Source organism: Poromitra crassiceps (assembly GCF_964638095.1).
Source record: "Poromitra crassiceps genome assembly, chromosome: 17".
NCBI lineage: Eukaryota > Metazoa > Chordata > Actinopteri > Beryciformes > Melamphaidae > Poromitra > Poromitra crassiceps.
The window spans coordinates 9,877,620-9,894,476 of record NC_139635.1 but is presented as its reverse complement, the minus strand read 5'-3'; the positions used below and the strand labels follow the sequence as shown (position 1 = coordinate 9,894,476).

General features: G+C 43.5%; 1 protein-coding gene across 1 annotated transcript in view; it reads right to left on the bottom strand.

Annotated features, from left to right (window-relative positions):
- Window positions 1-16,857, bottom strand: part of LOC310792193 (NLR family CARD domain-containing protein 3-like) — a gene marked incomplete at both ends in the record, with an annotated part of 60,636 nt that overhangs the window by 41,033 nt on the left and 2,746 nt on the right. The window contains 2 exons of the mRNA XM_083653922.1: window positions 10,491-10,641; window positions 15,335-15,453. Coding sequence (XP_083510048.1) covers window positions 10,491-10,641; window positions 15,335-15,453 — 270 coding nt within the window. The remainder of the gene's footprint in view (window positions 1-10,490; window positions 10,642-15,334; window positions 15,454-16,857) is intronic.

Below are 16,857 nucleotides of genomic sequence, written 5' to 3'. Positions count from 1 at the left end.
GGAAACACGTTGGCTTCTTACGGGAGCCTTAAGAAGGGTCAAAGAAGCTTCTTAGCGCTAAGAAGCTTTTGGGAAACGCATGCCTTCGTAAAGAAGCAATTGGGAAACGCGTTTGCTTCTTAAGGGGGCCTTAAGAAGGGTTAAATTAGCTTCTTAGCGCTAAGAAGCTTTTGGGAAACCCAGCCATTGACTGACCCCTATGACTATCATATTGATTTCTACCGTATCGCCCAGCCCCATTATAGAGTGTGTTCTGCTCTCTCTTCTCCCCCTCCCTCCCCTGTTCTCTCCCCCCTCTCTCTCCCTTCCCCCATTCCCTCCCCTTCTCTCCCCCTCTCTCCCTCTCTAATAAAATATTGTCCATTCTCTTCATTGATAGTGCTTAGCTAAACTTAGACATATTATCTGTTAAGCCCTCTGAGACATGCTTGTGAATAGGGCTATACAAATAAACTTGAGTTGACTTGACACACACACACACACACACACACACACACACACACACACACACACACACACACACACACACACATACATACATACACACACACACACAAAGATACACACATACAAATAGACACACCTGTGCACACATGCACAGGCACAGAGAAGCACGCGCGCGCACACACACACACACACAGCATATTGCATTGTTGTATCTTCTTCACTGATGTATACTGGGTGATAAAACCTAGATTTAGGAAAGATTGATGGATTCAACATTTCATCAGTTCCTTCACTGTAGAGTTTGATGTAGCTTCAGTTAAATCAATATTCCATGAGTTTCAACATGGATTTATTTATTTGAAAGGCAGAATATAATCTACTGACCAAGACCAGATGCAGTTTGTAGTGCAGATTTCCCTTCTATTGTCTATGGAGAAAATGAATGGGGAATGCTCGTCTGGGGTTGGAGACCTCACGTGACTGTTGAGATCTATTGTGGCTGGGGGAGCTTAATTATTTACAGTGGGTGCTCACTTAAAAAAATATATATATAAGAAATAATAATAATTTGATTGGCAGTAGCATATGTGCTATAGTAAAAAATAAATAGAACCATTCATATAGACTGCACTAAACCACACCAGTGGACTGAGTTTGACAACAGGGGCCGGTTGCACCAACTGGTCACTGTGCCACTACGCTCTATCAGCCACTACTGTAAGTGCGTCACTACACTACACTCCTCCCACCCTCCCTCGCTCCGGGGGGAAAATGGCGGCGATTGAGCCAGACAGACAGTCTGAATGAAATTGAATGTAACGTTCCCAATTTTATGTATTAAATTCTAAAAAATTAACGGCAACATTTGGGAAGGCTAAGCCACACAACTAGTTCGTTGTAATCTAACATCATGCTTCAAAAGACGGAGAACTGGCTGTGTTACGACGATGTCGGTAAGGACTCAAAAAGGTCTCCGCTGATAAGACACAGAGATCTCTGTTACAGGCAGGCGCTACGCCTCCTCCTGACCAGGCGTAGGAGTTACGCCTGGGCGTAGTGAAAAGAAGGCTTAAGCCGTCTTGGTGCAACCGGCGTAGCTGTTAGGTCGTTAAGTTACGACCAACTTAGCTTAAGACCAGTGTAAGACCAGTTGGTGCAACTGGCCCCAGGTGTTTTGATACTTTTATCTGGTTATACTAGCATGAGAAACATTTACCATTTTGTCATCTCATCCAGAGGAAGGGCCCCACCTCACATATTTAAAGATATTAAAAGTCTTAGTACAGAAATTGATTTGATGACTAATTCAGAGCCACCTTTAATAATAACCACCATTGTTTATTGGAACTTGAGGATCTCCTCCTTGCATCCAATTGCAATTTCTGTTAATTTAATTTAATTTTTTAATGTTATCAAATCAATTAGTAAATTGGAGATGACTAGTCAAAGTGAATCTATGCATTCTCCAATCAACTACATTCATCTTCCAGGCATTTCTACTAGAATCTCTTTAATAATCGTAGCAAACAAAATGGGGCCTGAAAGAAGCACATCTACCACTTCCCACACAGAGGTTGTGATCTATAACAAACTGGATGGGAGAATGTGCGCATCTGTGCGTTAACTTTGATCCATGCACATTTTGGAGACAGTGGAAACCGCGACTGGGGTGGCAAAGCTAAAATAAAGCAAACAAGCAAATAATTTCCAGGCCGACTCCACATCAACTTACCACTATAATAATAGCCGATAATTATTGTTGGAAGAACGTCTAGGCTACAACGAAATGTGTCTTTGTTGCTTTATTAGTTCCAAAGCCGATCTGCTGTGAATTAGTCTCAAATGAAGCTTAGGTGAAACTTCAGACCAGTAAGACCTTGTTTGTTTCACACTAACTCATTCCCCTCTCTCCTTTCAGCTGCCCTGCATTCAACTGATTAGGGGAGCGTTAGTGATTTTTCTAAACCAATCACATTTGGCCACATCTTCCCATTCAGCCAATCTCAGCCTTAGCGGCAACCTTTAAATACTGCTCTCTTCTCATACACAGTCTGCTGTTATTTCAGTATGATTGCTGCAACCCTCCTCCACCCCATTCTCCTCCAGGGGTCTCATCTATCAAACCTTGTGTAGAATCCCTACTAAAACCATGACTAACCTGTCCAGTGACTATCTACTCTATCCAATCCGTGTTTCACCACCCAGTATGATATCGTCTTGCAAAGGTATCCCACACAGACGTAGTTATGTAAACAACAAAACGGTTAAAAAGTAAACAAGACAACTTATGCAAATAATCTGCACCAACCCTGACACTTCTTTAACTCCAGCGCCCCCAGTGGTTTAGTGGCAAAGAGAAGTCAGTGAGAAGTGTGCACAGGCGCACCTTATCCTACACAAACTACATTCCAAAGCTGAAATGTCAGACTGCTGTCCAACTGAAGTGCGCTGTTCCCCTCTGTTGGTTAGTTAATTTGTCCTGTTGGAAAATTGCTTTGCATCTGTTGTGACAAGCGAAGATAATTGTTGTTTGCAGTGAATGTGTTTGGGAAGGATATGTAGCCTATGGGTTGTAAAAAATATGTTTTGAATTATATCTCCCATGACAATAGAGTCTGTTTTTTGCCGTTCACACCTCTCTCAGCCTCAAGTCATTGGAAATATTTAGAACTTGGAACAATCATTATTCTACCAGTCAACACTGGAATCTTATCTTCTTCTTTTTATCTTTGTGATTAATGATTTAAATCCATGTGGTCATGAATGGGCTGTTAATGGTCATTTACGGTATGTATGTATTTATTTCCTGTCTATATGAATAGTTCATTTGCAAAAACAGATTTAAATCCATTCTTAAAATTAGCCCAATAGACAACATGCTGATACGCCATAGCCTATGAAAGTACATAGAGGATCATTTCCTGTGTTCTCGGACTTGTAGCGAGATGCTGCTGCTTTATCCACAAAACTGCATGTCAATGTAATAAAAATAATTAAGAAATAGGCTATCAAATAACATGTCGGTGATGTCAGGTTATGGACGTGATCGCGATGGGATGCATGTGAGTGTCAAAATGCGACTTACACTTCAAGTTGTACTCTTTGATTGAATGGTGATAAGAACATATTGACGCACATAATTAGCGAGCAGGCGACAGATTACAGAGAATTTTTAATGGCAGAAATCGGTTAAAAATTAAGCAGAGAATCAATGGTTAATCACAGGCAGGTTGCCTGTGTCTGTGCGCATTTCCAGCAGCGAGAGGAGGAGAGGAGAGGCACACCGCTGACTGAGAAGTGAATACAGTGATTAATACATGATTTTTAAGGTGCAATGTTATACCTAATACACATGACATTCTGAATATCAGACCAAATCCCCTTTTTCCCCTCCATCTCCAAATCGGACCACTTTTTTACTTTTTTCCTCAGTCACGCTCACTGCATTCACCACAGCCAGCAACATGTTGGCACTCTCTCGACATTTTCTTTTTTCATGCCTTCGCCATCATGGGGGAAAAAATATCGCGTCCCTCAGTCCGCTCTCGACATCAACGCTCTTCTGCTGATTTCTCGGTGGATACAGCTGCTTGCAAACATGATAGATCGCTGGCTAAAAAGGAAAACTACGTCCTCAGAAGGGGGACCCACTCAGAAAAAACAAACAGGACAAGTCGAACAACAAGGCACTTCTAGTTGAAACGTCAACACAGAGTAACATCACTGTCAGTGATGTTTAGTGTTACGTTATTGACGATGAAGAATTTGATATCGATAAGGAGGGAGGAGCCCGGCCGGGTGGCAACCCACGAGCCCGGTCCCTCTACGTACCAGAGCCCTCCCCCTCCACCGGTCCCGGCAGAGTAGTTCCGGAGCAGCGGATTGAGTGGCCCTGACCACGTGACCACCTTCGACCCTTCCTAGAGGGCTGACCGTGGGTAGCTACTGGGACGTAAGTTGGGGCTTGGCCAGCCCCGGATGGGTCACCTGGGCGAGGGTGTATGATGTTGCGAGACACGAAACATCCTATGACCCCACGGTACATCACTGAGGAGACGTCCCAGTTGCATCCATGCGATGTTTCTTTCTTTATTAGTTAGCCTGGCTTAGCCAGTGACTCATAGGAATAGACTACGTGACAACCAGGAAAGACTAGTGACTACTGGAGAGTCAGTTGACAGCCGGAACAGGGACGGCACCCGGGTAGCAGTATGGGTTAGCTCCCCAGCCTGCGTCTTTCGTGAGGAAGAATCCCAACAATCCACGAGAGGCCTTTTAGGAGGGCCATTCAAGCCGCAAGTGGAGTCTGCAGTGCCACCAAGTACTGGTACTGCATGGTATCCACCAAGATGCCATCACCTCGGAATGAGATGTTTGGAGCGGGGGAGTCTGGTACAGCGCACAGGTCCTAGACCTGGAGAGACGAGGGAGGAGCCCGGCCGGGTGGCAACCCACAGAGCCCGGTCCCTCTATCTACCAGAGCCCTCCCCCTCCCCCGGTCCCGGCAGAATAGTTCCGGAGCAGCGGATTGAGTGGCCCTGACCACGTGACCACCTTCGACCCTTCCTAGAGGGCTGACCGTGCGTAGCTACTGGGACGTAAGTTGGGGCTTGGCCAGCCCCGGCTGGGTCACCTGGGCGAGGGTGTATGATGTTGCGAGACCCGAAACATCCTATGACCCCAGGGTACATCACTGAGGATACGTCCCAGTTGCATCCATGCAATGTTTTTTTCTTTATTAGGACGTTAAAACGTTAATCCTCCTTATGCCGAGTGCCAGTGATGTCAACGTTGTTGTCGCCACTCAAATTACATTTCTCATAAAGCAGCCATGAAAATTTGGTGGAAGCATTTAAAGTGAAATGACACACAGATGGTTTATAGTCACTTCAATAGAACTCTCCCCAATGCAAAATTCGAACAGGTTTAGTTGCCAGTAATTAAAAAAAAAACACGATTTTAGACGGACAAGCCCGTCTTTTATTGTCACACGGTTACACATCAACACATGCACGGACGGCCACAACACACACATGCTGACGGTGGCCGGTGAAATTTGTCCTCTGCATTTAACCCATCCTGGCTTTGTCCTTTCCTCCGGGGGGCAGGCCAGGAGCAGTGGTCGCTTTCTCGTACAGCGCCCGGGGACCGACTTCGGATGTTGTCGTCACTGGTCGGATGACGATGACGATCTGATCTTCTGCATGTTTTTTTTAATGGGGGGGGGGGGTTATGTACAGAGGAACCCCCCTGGGGGAGCACGGGGAGAACATGCAAACTCCACACAGACAGAAAGGCCCTTACGACGAGATACCCCACCTGGGCAGTAGGCACTGAAGATATGGGGGGAACACAACCACAGCGCCCGCAGTGTCCCAGGCGAGAATCGAACTCAGGACCTTCTGACTGCGAGGTGACAGCTCTACCACTGAGCCACCGTGCCCCAAATGACAGTAAGAAAGGCAGATGTAGTGAGCAAAGATGGATGATTTAACACATTCACTGCCAGCCGTTTTTCAATACTGTAGTTAGCTTCTGCCAAGGTTTTTTTTTTAGGATTTTGGCTCATCTTTCAAGAGCCGAGGATTCGTTTCTGTTAGGATTTTGTGAACACACAATATCTCAAAAGAACTAATAGAATGTGTGCTTTCTCTGTCTAAAAGAGTTAGTTTGTAGAGTTAGTAGTTATGTAAGCATTAGCAGTTGAATACAGCATGGTTTCAGCGTCTGAAAATTTATTCTGAGATAAACGGCTTTTTGTGAAATTCGATAGAACAGTCACTTTAACCATTCATTTTTGGCATCAGTAAGACGTCAGACATCTAAACAATAGTTTTGAACAGTAATTTCCTCCATAACAGCAGGAAACCCCCCTCTGCTTCCAACTCCTCCCTCCGTGGGCATTCTCCTCCGCCCTCCTTGGCTCTGCAGCGGGTCTGTGACAAACGAGTTGCTGCTGCCTGGCTGCTGCCTGGCAGTCTGGATGGGGCTCGCTGGATGGGTTTCGCTCGTTTCGGTTGAGAGCTCTGATGAAGCTCTTGCGATTCTGGGCTTATTTATGGTGCGTGTTTCAAAGTGTGCATCCAGTCTATTCTTGGAACCCCCCACCGTTGCCACCGCTGTGCGTCAGCGCGAAAGTGAAAGCGTTTTCGCCATCCATTTTACAGTATGAGAACGGCTTCCTCGCGCTTTTCCCTCCAGTTTTGGCTCGCCTCTTTCTACTCTGGAGAGACATGTCGCCACTCAGTGGGTCGGTAAAATAGATTATACACATGCAATACCTCCAATATTGGTATAGGAGACGTAAAAGGGTTAGATCAACGTCCCACCGTCAAAAAAAAAAAATCAATTTTTTTGACGTAAAAACACGTCATTGGCAGTCAACCGTTGGATTTTGTTTGACGTAAAAACACGTCATTGGCAGTGAACGTGTTAATATTCCATAGCTCTGACCTTACAAAATCTAACTGACATCACTATTGTGAACACAAAACAACACTTCTGATAATATGATATTAGTGTTTTAGTAGAGTGTATCACTCAATACAAAAAATAAAGGCTTTCATAGAACCAAAAGCCTATGGCTTTGTCTGCAGAAAAAACGACAAAAGCCATAGTAATTTAGACTCAGGTGTGCATAAACTACTTCCTTTTTTAAATACAAAAATGTGAAATTACAGTATTATCACTTATTGGACAGGAGAAGCAGGTATTTGTCGGTTATATTGCCTGAAAAAAATCCCCCTTAAAGTCTATAGATCCCCCCGAAAATCTATAAATCCCCCCTATCTGAAGAACATAAGGGGGGAATTCCCCCCTAGTTTACAAAGTGAATTTTAAGCCCTGGGTCTGTTGAACAGTAACAGTGATCCTGACCTGAGAGTCTCCAGTCTACAGTGTGGACTCCCCAGTCCAGCCGAGAGCATCGTCAGCCCTAAATCTTGTAGGTCGTTGTTATTCAGGTCCAGCTTTGTCAGACTAGAGGACTGGGAGCTGAGAACTGAGGCCAGAGCTTCACAGCTTTTCTCTGAGAGCTGGCAGACACTCAGCCTGAAGGACAAGAAGACATGTGTAAATGTTATTCTGTTATATACTTATATATATTTTATATTTTATGTCAGTATTGTATTATTTCTACTGACAGACTGTATAATGAGGCTAATTGACTAACATAGCTAACAGCTAGCTATAATGCCAGAGGCTATTTACTGTATACTGTACTGTATTATCTGTCTATCATGTGTCAGTCTTCAGACCACTATAATGTCTGACCTCATCACCGTTCACCAACAGCTTATTTTTTGGACTTTGAGCACAAAATGAATACAGTGGCTAACAGTGTGGCTAATCAACAGACCAGGTCATGACTCACCAACACATTAACTATCTTACAAATGACAAAATACACTGGAGGGGGGCTTTAATCTCATTATTGTATTATTTCTACTGACAGACTGTATCATTGAGGCTAACTGACCTTATACTTAATCTCATTATTGTATTATTTCTACTGACAGACGGTATTGATGACCTTAACTATATTTAATGTCAATAATGTATTATTTATCCTGACAGACTGTATTGATGAGGTTAACTAACTCTTATATTTAATGTCAATATTGTATTATTTCTACTGACAGACTGTATTGATGACATTAACTATATTTAATGTCAATAATGTATTATTTCTACTGACAGACTGTATTGATGAAGCTAACTAACCCTTATATTTAATGTCATTACTGTATTACTTCTACTGTCAGACTGTATTGATGAAGCTAACTAACCTTATATTTAATGTCATTATTGTATTATTTCTACTGACAGACTGTATTGATGAGGTTAATTAACCCTTATAATTAATGTTTTATTGCATTATTTCTACTGACAGACTGTATTGATGAGGTTAACTAACCCTTATATTTAATGTCTGTATTGTATTATTTCTACTGACAGGCTGTATTGATGAGGCCCTGTAGCCTGTAATACGAAGCTAGTTTAATGCCTTATCCGAGTAAGTTTGAGTTTAAACCTGGTTTAGCCGTACTACAAAGCAAGTTAACTTTCAATCACCATGGCAACTGACGCTGCAAAGCTAACCTGGTCGCGACCAGGTTAGCTTCAGAGGATAAGATCAAAATCCATGAGAGACCCATATAATCGGCTCTCTGGAGTCACTCACCATTCATAAGATCACCATATGAAAAATAGATTGCAGTCAACTGAGAATAGAACAAGCAAAACATTCGTGGCTCTGTAGGCTACATAATTAAATTAAGCCTACTTACCACTTTATGTCTTAACAGCTCAACGATGCGTGGAGAAATATTATCACTATTAATCACCGCGCGCATATCATGAACGGACCCTCAAATCGAGTGAGGGTGATATTCTCCTACATGCCAGAAAAGCCTATACATATAATATAGATATGGGATAGCCCCAATACTAAATATGCAGGCTATTCTTGCATCTTTCAGCTGGAACTGTGTCCTGTAGGCTGTATGCCAATATATGAGCAAAAATAGGCTAGTTTTTATCAATGATAACTATGCCCGCATCGTCTCAATTCAGTTCAGCAGTTTTATCTTTTATAGTAGGCTATTAGGCTTTATACTAGGCTATTTTATATATGAATTATTCGATCAGTGCAACCACACACATGAGTGATAGAGATCATTATTCATTGGGCATGCGTTTCTAAATCTATGGTCTAAATAGGCTTACAGATTGTGGAAATGTATAGACTGAGATTACACATTTACATTTGTTGCTGCTGTAGGTGACAGAAATCGCTGATCAAAGTAAATCAAATGACTGATGTGAATACAAGCTGCTGCTTTAGACAGCCCTTCAGCAGACTATCCAACGCGGATTTTCATTCTGACATTAAATCGCGGATACATTAAATATCCGCTAAAACTCTGATCATGCACTGCGCTTTCATTCATTGAATGAGGAAATGGGTCTGGAAATGGGTGTGGGCGTGGATCAACTCAGCTGTTCATAATGTGATTGGCTAGCGCACCTCTTTCGCGTGCACGAGCGAAAAACGTGCGCGTGCACAGGCAGATCCCAGCTTCAGTTATCAGTATCCTTAAACTAGATAGCTTTGATCCTGTTCAGTCAAACCAGATCAAAGGGACTTATCGCGGATCTGTTAAACTAGCTTCGTAGTACAGGGTCCTGGTCTAGAGCAGGTCCCAGTGTGTTTGCATGGTGCTGTATACTGAGCTGAATGGAGCACTAACACTGACAGGGAAACTGGTTAAAACTGGATAAATCCACCAAATGGTGCATGCACTGTTACGCTGCACAACAGGCCATGCAATAAATACATACATACATAAAGTGGGTATAACTTAGGAAACACTTTAAAAACAACATAATTTAAATAATAATATAAATACAAATAGAGAAAGAAGATGAAGAAGGGACCAAACAGATTACACAAAATGGCACAAAAGCAAGTAAATAAATGTGTGTTTTACAGAGTTTTAAAGATGATAGTGAATCTGCAGCCTCAAAGTGAACCCACTTTCAGTGTTGAGTCTGAGGGAAAGTTGGGAGGACCTGAAGATCTCAGCTGGCCCTCAGCTCACAGGGAACTAAGCGCTTCACAGTGTAATTCAGGAACAAAACTAGCCTGCTTTAAATGTGTTAAGTGACATTTTAATATGAATTATCTATCTAACTGGTAACCAGAGGACAGGTGTTAAAACTGGGAGATGATGATGTCACATTCCCACTGGTTAATATCTAGCTGCTCTATTTCGAAGCAGCTGGAGATGTGACATTGAATTATGGCTGAGAGGAACAGAGAGAGGTGTGGTAACCTAATAGCAAGATATCAGAGCATGATTGATCCTCTCTGTCACTGAGCTTCAGTGCTGTGTATACGAAGCTGGATCAATAAAACTCAAATCCTTGTGGAAAACCTGCACAGCGACCTTTGCAGATTCAGGAATCCTTTTTTGAGAGAACAGACCTTAGTTTGGAGAAATGTGTCAAATCAGCTGAGAAAAACTGTAAACTGATTTTACCTGAGAGTCTCCAGTCTGAAGTGTTGACTCTCCAGCTCAGCAGAGAGCAGCTTCACTCCAGAATCCTGTAAGTTGTTGTTACTCAGGTCCAGCTCTCTCAGACATGACAGGTTGGACTTTAGAGCTGAGCCCAGGACTTCAATGTACGCCTCTGACAAGTTGCAGCCACTCAATCTGAATAAAGAATAAAGCAAAATAGCTACAGGTATAAGATAAAATATCCCTGAAAGCTTACAACAATCGAGTGTTTCATAATCCAGTGGACTTCAGCATCTTGTCAGTGTGGATCAGCATCCTGTCAGCCTTATAGAGTCTTTCCATCTGAAAGCAGCCAGGCTGTCACAAGGTTTAGTTAAATTTCAGAATCCAATTTTTACAACATTGGACACCATTTTCAGATGGTAGTTTCTCTGACAGTAATGGTAAAAAGCAGAATCTGAGTCGGATGGGGAACTTAATCCTGACTTAACAATAACTTGATCCTAAATTAACCTCGACTTGTTCCTAAATTAACCCTTGCTAGGCTGGAGGTAGACATTTATTTAACAAGCTACACAAACTAACATGTTGGTAGTTAGCACCACCATAGTCTGATTGGGGGGAAGCAGCATGGTGGACTGAAGGGCTCATTATACTCAAGCAAGCTCCGTGGGGGTGGAGCTCCGCGAGTCACCGTGCAGACCTTGCGCTGGGGCAGATGCTATTATACTCAGAAGTGATCAGCCAAGTGATCAGCATGTATTGTACAATGGTAATAGTGAGAACAGCCCGTGAAAAGTTGCAATGAAACGTTATTATGTGCAGTAGCCTACTGAGTGCGCTTTCACTCTCAAACGACCGTACATCAGCACATGAATGAATCACCAAACTTGTTTTTACTGAAAGCCGTTTCAGTTCTCAGCCCTGATAGCCTACTCTGTGCTGCTTTTAAACTCTCCCAAACATGCTCTCAACACAACACATTTACTTGGTGAAATGACTAAAAACGAACAGTTGCAAATCAAAGTTTATAGCCTACCACATGGGTCAAGAAATGTGGGGAAAACACAGCTCAGTGTTCAGGGCTCAGTGGCTTGAAAGCGGCCATGTTTGGAGAGAAGCTGTGCGGAGGTCGCGCTGTGAGAAAAAAAATCAGGCACACGGTGGCCGCCCTATGGAGGTAGCGAATAACCACGCCCAACAAATTTACGTCATTTGACGCGCCCGGCCCTCGCTCCACCCCCGCGCCCTTCACGGCATGGTGAGCATAAAGCAGCCTTTACCTCTCTCATTGGTGGCGACCATTTCAGTCGGTGCCGGATGGAAATCCCATTTCGCTCCCTGCAAGCACTGCATTGGCTCCGACCCACTGTGACTGCGGCTGCGACCATATTTGGATTTCCTTTCCAAGCCCCCGTGTCGAATCTGTATGCCTGCTGCTGTACGTGTCGAATCTGCTGACCTCAAATGCCTGCGCCGCTGCCTTTGAAACAATAACAACAGCAGTGCTAGTTGCTAGCTCATTGCTACACGCTGAAAACGATTGATGTGGATTATGCAATGAAGCAGCCTGCACATGGTACGTTCGGTGGATGGCTGTAAACAGCTTTTCCCCCCTCTAGTCCACAATAGAAAGCGTCCCCAGCCAGACTCACCTCGCCCCTTTGCTGGGAGAGTCCGGTAAGCGAGACTAGCACCACCATAACACTTAAAGCCCCCCCCCTCCAGTCAGTTTTTCATACCTGTACACCATTGATGTTCTATGAAAACGTACATGAGCACGTGCTGTAATAACACACGTCATCATTTGAGCCAAAGATCATATATTAGAACCAAAGGCTTATACTTTGTTCCACTGCAACATCATGGCTGTAGCGCTGTTGTCCAAAAAAGGAAAAGAGCCTCGCTCCTGCATTCAATATAAGATCTTTGTCTTCCTTCCAGGCCAACACAGTCTAGGTGGTAGACCGGAAAGAGTATGGCTGACTACCTCTGCAAAATGTTTGTCCAGAGGCCACAATATTGTTATAAATATCAACAACCAGCCAGTATATATCAAAGTTATGGAAAGAGTGTGAATCAAACTGCTTGACAGTTATATCAAACTGGTCATTAAGTGGCGTTTTACTGCCATGTAACTAACATTCACAGGCTAACAGCTAGCTAATGCCAGACGCTAATGCCAACTATTCACTGTAACTCATACAGTAATTATTATTATCTGAATACCATACATCAGTCGTTAGACAACCATAATGTCTGTCACTGACGTCATCATCTGTTTTCACCAGCAACTTATTTTTAGGACGTTGAGCCCAAAATAAGGTTATTTGTCATCAAAATAGACTGGCGAACACTGCAGGGTTGTGTCGGAACTGGTACGGTCGCCCCCCCCTAACCTCGAACCCATCAAAGTTAGAAGCTTATCGCATAATAGTGTGTTCTAATCATATGTATAATCACATAATAATGTATTCTAAGGTAATCAAATGTAACCCATTACATTTCATGTAAACTGCATGAAATTTATTGTTGTGCCATAACTGGTCAAATTGGGGGGAAATACTCAAACACAGTAAAAACTATAATTTGAAGCCTTCCCTCCAGGATGGATGCTTAACATCAGGGAATAAATTACTTTTGAAAAATGGCCAAATATAGCACTTTTGAATGGAAGTCAATGGAGGGCAGAATCGGTCAACCCGGGATGTGTAACAACTAAACTAACCCGACACAAAACTTAAGATCGAGGGATTTGACACGCAGGGAGCGGAGCCGGTCAGTCGGAGCCGGTCGGAGACAATGGCAGAGCTTGCAGGGATGTCCTTCCGCTGCCAACTGAAATGCGTAACCTCGTGCGTAACTCGGATGCTGCGTGGCCTCGCCTGCTCTATTGGCATGCGCAGCGCACAATCGCTTGCTCTGTGGGCATGCACAAGTGCACAATTGCTGAAATTCTCATCACTGATGACATCACTGTCACTGATGATGTCACAATGCCTATGACATCATCAGTGCCCCTGACATCATCAGCGATGTCATAAGATGATTTTGGTCAATAATGCTGGCACTGATGACGCTGCCTCACCTGCAGCTCTGCTGCTCTGTGGCCTCGCCTGCTCTATTGGCATGTGCAGTGCACAATTGCCCAACTTCGCATTACTCGTGACATCACTGTCACTGATGATGTCACAATGCCTATCACATCAGTGCATGACAACATAATAATGATGATTTGGTCAATAATGATGTCACTGATGACATCACTGATGTCATAGACATTGTGACATCATCAGTGGGGCAAAAATAGAAACAAACATTGCCCACTTGCTCCCTTTTATATAAAGGAGAATGGTCATTAATGTGCGTTGTCCCGCAAATAAATAAATGAATAAATAAATAAAACATTTTTAAAGTAACACAAATGTACTTTTACTCTAGTACTTTTAACACATTGACTGCCAGCCGTTTTTTTTTTGCTGTAGGTAGCTTCTGCCAAGCCGTTTTTTGAGGATTCTGGCTCATTTTACAAGAGCCGAGGATTCTTTTCTGCTTGGAGTTTGTGAACACAAAGTTCACAAAAGTACTAATAGAATGTGTGCTTTCTCTGTCTAAAAGAGTTAGTTTGTAGAGTTAGTAGTTATGTAGATATTAGCCGTTGAGTACAGCATGGTTTTAGCGTCTGAGGGTGAAAGCTGAGATAATCGCAGTTTTGTGAAATTCAATCAAACAGGCAGAACAGTCACTTTAACCATTTATTTTTGGCATCAGTGAGAGATCAGACATCCAAACAATATAGTTCCGAACGCCCTCTCCTTCAACTCCTCCCTCCGTGGGCGTGTCTAGTGGCTTTCAGCCTGCGTTTGTCACAAGCGAGTGCTCTGCTGCTGCTGCTGCTGCTGCGAGTTTGAGCAGCCTCCCTCCCTGGCAGCGAGTTTGAGCAGCCTCCCTCCCTGGCAGCGAGTGTGGATAGGGCTCACTCGTCTCTTGGGTTTGAGAGCCCCGATGAAGCCCCGTGCGACTCTAGGCTTTATGCTGCCCACCCAGTCCATTTCTGGAACCCCCCACCGCAGCAGCGCGAAAGCGTCCCCGCCTACAGTATGAGAATGAGGCTCGTTCGTTTCTGGGTTTTCGGGATGCGTGCAATTCTGGCCTTTCTGCGGGCGTTTCAAAGTGTGTTTCACCCATAATCTATTATGCAAATTTGCAATCCCCCGTCTGGTGACTGATGACTGTAAAATCGCCAAGCCATTTCCTTGAGAATGGAGGAAGCAGCCGCGGGAGGCGGCTGCTTTTGGTTGACTTTCTCTCTGTCGGGAGAGCACCGTCGCCACCTAGCTGGTCGGTAAAATAGATTATACACATTCAATACTTCCAATATCTCCATAGGAGACGCAGGGGGCATTGATCCACGTAGCACCGTCAAAAAAAATATATTTTTTTTTTGACGACTCAACTCGTCGTTGGCAGTGAACGGTTGGATTCTGTTTGACGACTCAACTCGTTCTTGGCAGTGAACGTGTTAAATAGGCTACTTTTGATTAACTTGTACTTCTTGAGTTAATCTTCACTAAAGTAACACTATTTATTTGTACTTGAGTAGGATTTATCAGTACTCTTTCCACTTTCCACCTCTGGTGAAAACAACATGAGCAACATATGAGATCTAAGCCTCTATAAAACCACATCCTGTCTGATTTCAGATGGAACAACTTCAGATGCCCTCAAAGTACAATATTGAAATCTCATCAGCACATTATTAAATATGATGTCTGACCTGAGAGTCTCCAGTCTGCAGTGTGGACTCTCCAGTCCAGCAGAAAGAAGCTTCACTCCTGAATGCAGCTTCCATTCTGAATCCACACTCAGCTCCAGAATCAGGTTGCTGTGACTCAGGTCCAGCTCTGTCAGATGGGAGGGGTTGGACTTCAGAGCTGAGGCCACGACTTCACAGTCAGTCTCTGACAAGTTGCAGTACATCAATCTGAATACAGGATAAAGGAGGAGATGGACTTCAGAGCTGAGACCAGGACTTGAGAGCTGAGGTCTCTGAGCGTTCAAAGTTGGAAACTCTGTTTACAGATTTAGCCAAATGTAAAATATCAAAACAGAGCTGAGACTAAGTAAAACTTATAAAGCATTTACAACAACTACTACTACTAATGATGATAACTACAATAATTGAGGCAGTTTGGTTCAAATTCTGGTAACACAGTTCCGCCTGACACCATTAGACACAGATTTTGTTTGGGTTTAGTTCATTTTATGGTTTACAGCCTACCACATTAAATTACAACTTTCCAAGTCATATTTTCCTGTTTGTCGGCTCGTTCATGTCACTCTCTGTAATTCTGATATTTCTCACATGAGCTGAAGGCAGGAGAAGACGAGAGGGATCTTTCATAGATATTAGACCAATAAAAAGTTGAACTCGACTAAAGAATGAAACTCAAGAAACAACCGATCTGCTCAGTAATGGAATATAAAACTGAACCAGGGGTAATCTGCTGTGTTGTTAAAGACATCGTATATGTTTGCAAACAGTGATTATGCATTTTGTGGGCCTAGCCGAACTGGTTGCAGAAAGTGACAGCTAGCGATTCAGCGGTCATAGAAATATGGAAGACCTGGATGCCTTCACGTATTTCAAAGGTTTGCCAGCAACAGACAGGTTATCTTACACAAATAAGCTACTGTAACTCTTTCGATGGGGTGAGGTTTCCTGACCAGTACTCGCTGTCAGGATTGGTCTTGGATCAAACTACATCGCCAAAGTTCGGTGCCGGACATCTTCATATTCCTAGTTGGAAAGCCCAGCGCCTATACGGCACAAGACGTCTTTTTCCCTTATTCCGGGGATCTCTCTAGTTTCGGTTTGACTTGTTCCCTCAGATTTTCTGGTACCACGATGCATGCGCAACTGCAGTGACATAACCCTGTGACGTCCACTCCAAATTGCTCTATAGGCTGATGACTAGAGCAGGGTTAAACTGCTGTGTTCTCTCAAGCCCCTTTCACACAGTCTGTGAAAGCTGTGAATTTTGTGGGATTATTAAGACTTGCCTCCTGTGTGAAAGTCACAAATGCGGAGTGGTGGATCATTTTGTTATGCCTTTCGTTCCACCGGTGAAGGTAGTCATAGCCCCGAATCAACGTCTGTCTGAAAGGGTACCCGCGGGAAGACGGATCAAAGCTCAGCTCTCATTAAAGTAAATTACAGGGGAAACCACCTCACACAGCAATACAAAGGGGAAAGGTTTAAATGAAAGTAAAAAACAAGTAGCCTATGCAATCCATGACTGCAACAGGGGCGCCAGGAAGAATGCTCCGTACCTACAGTTTATGAGTAAGTAGGTTAGGCTATTTTATACTCAAACGATGTTGACAT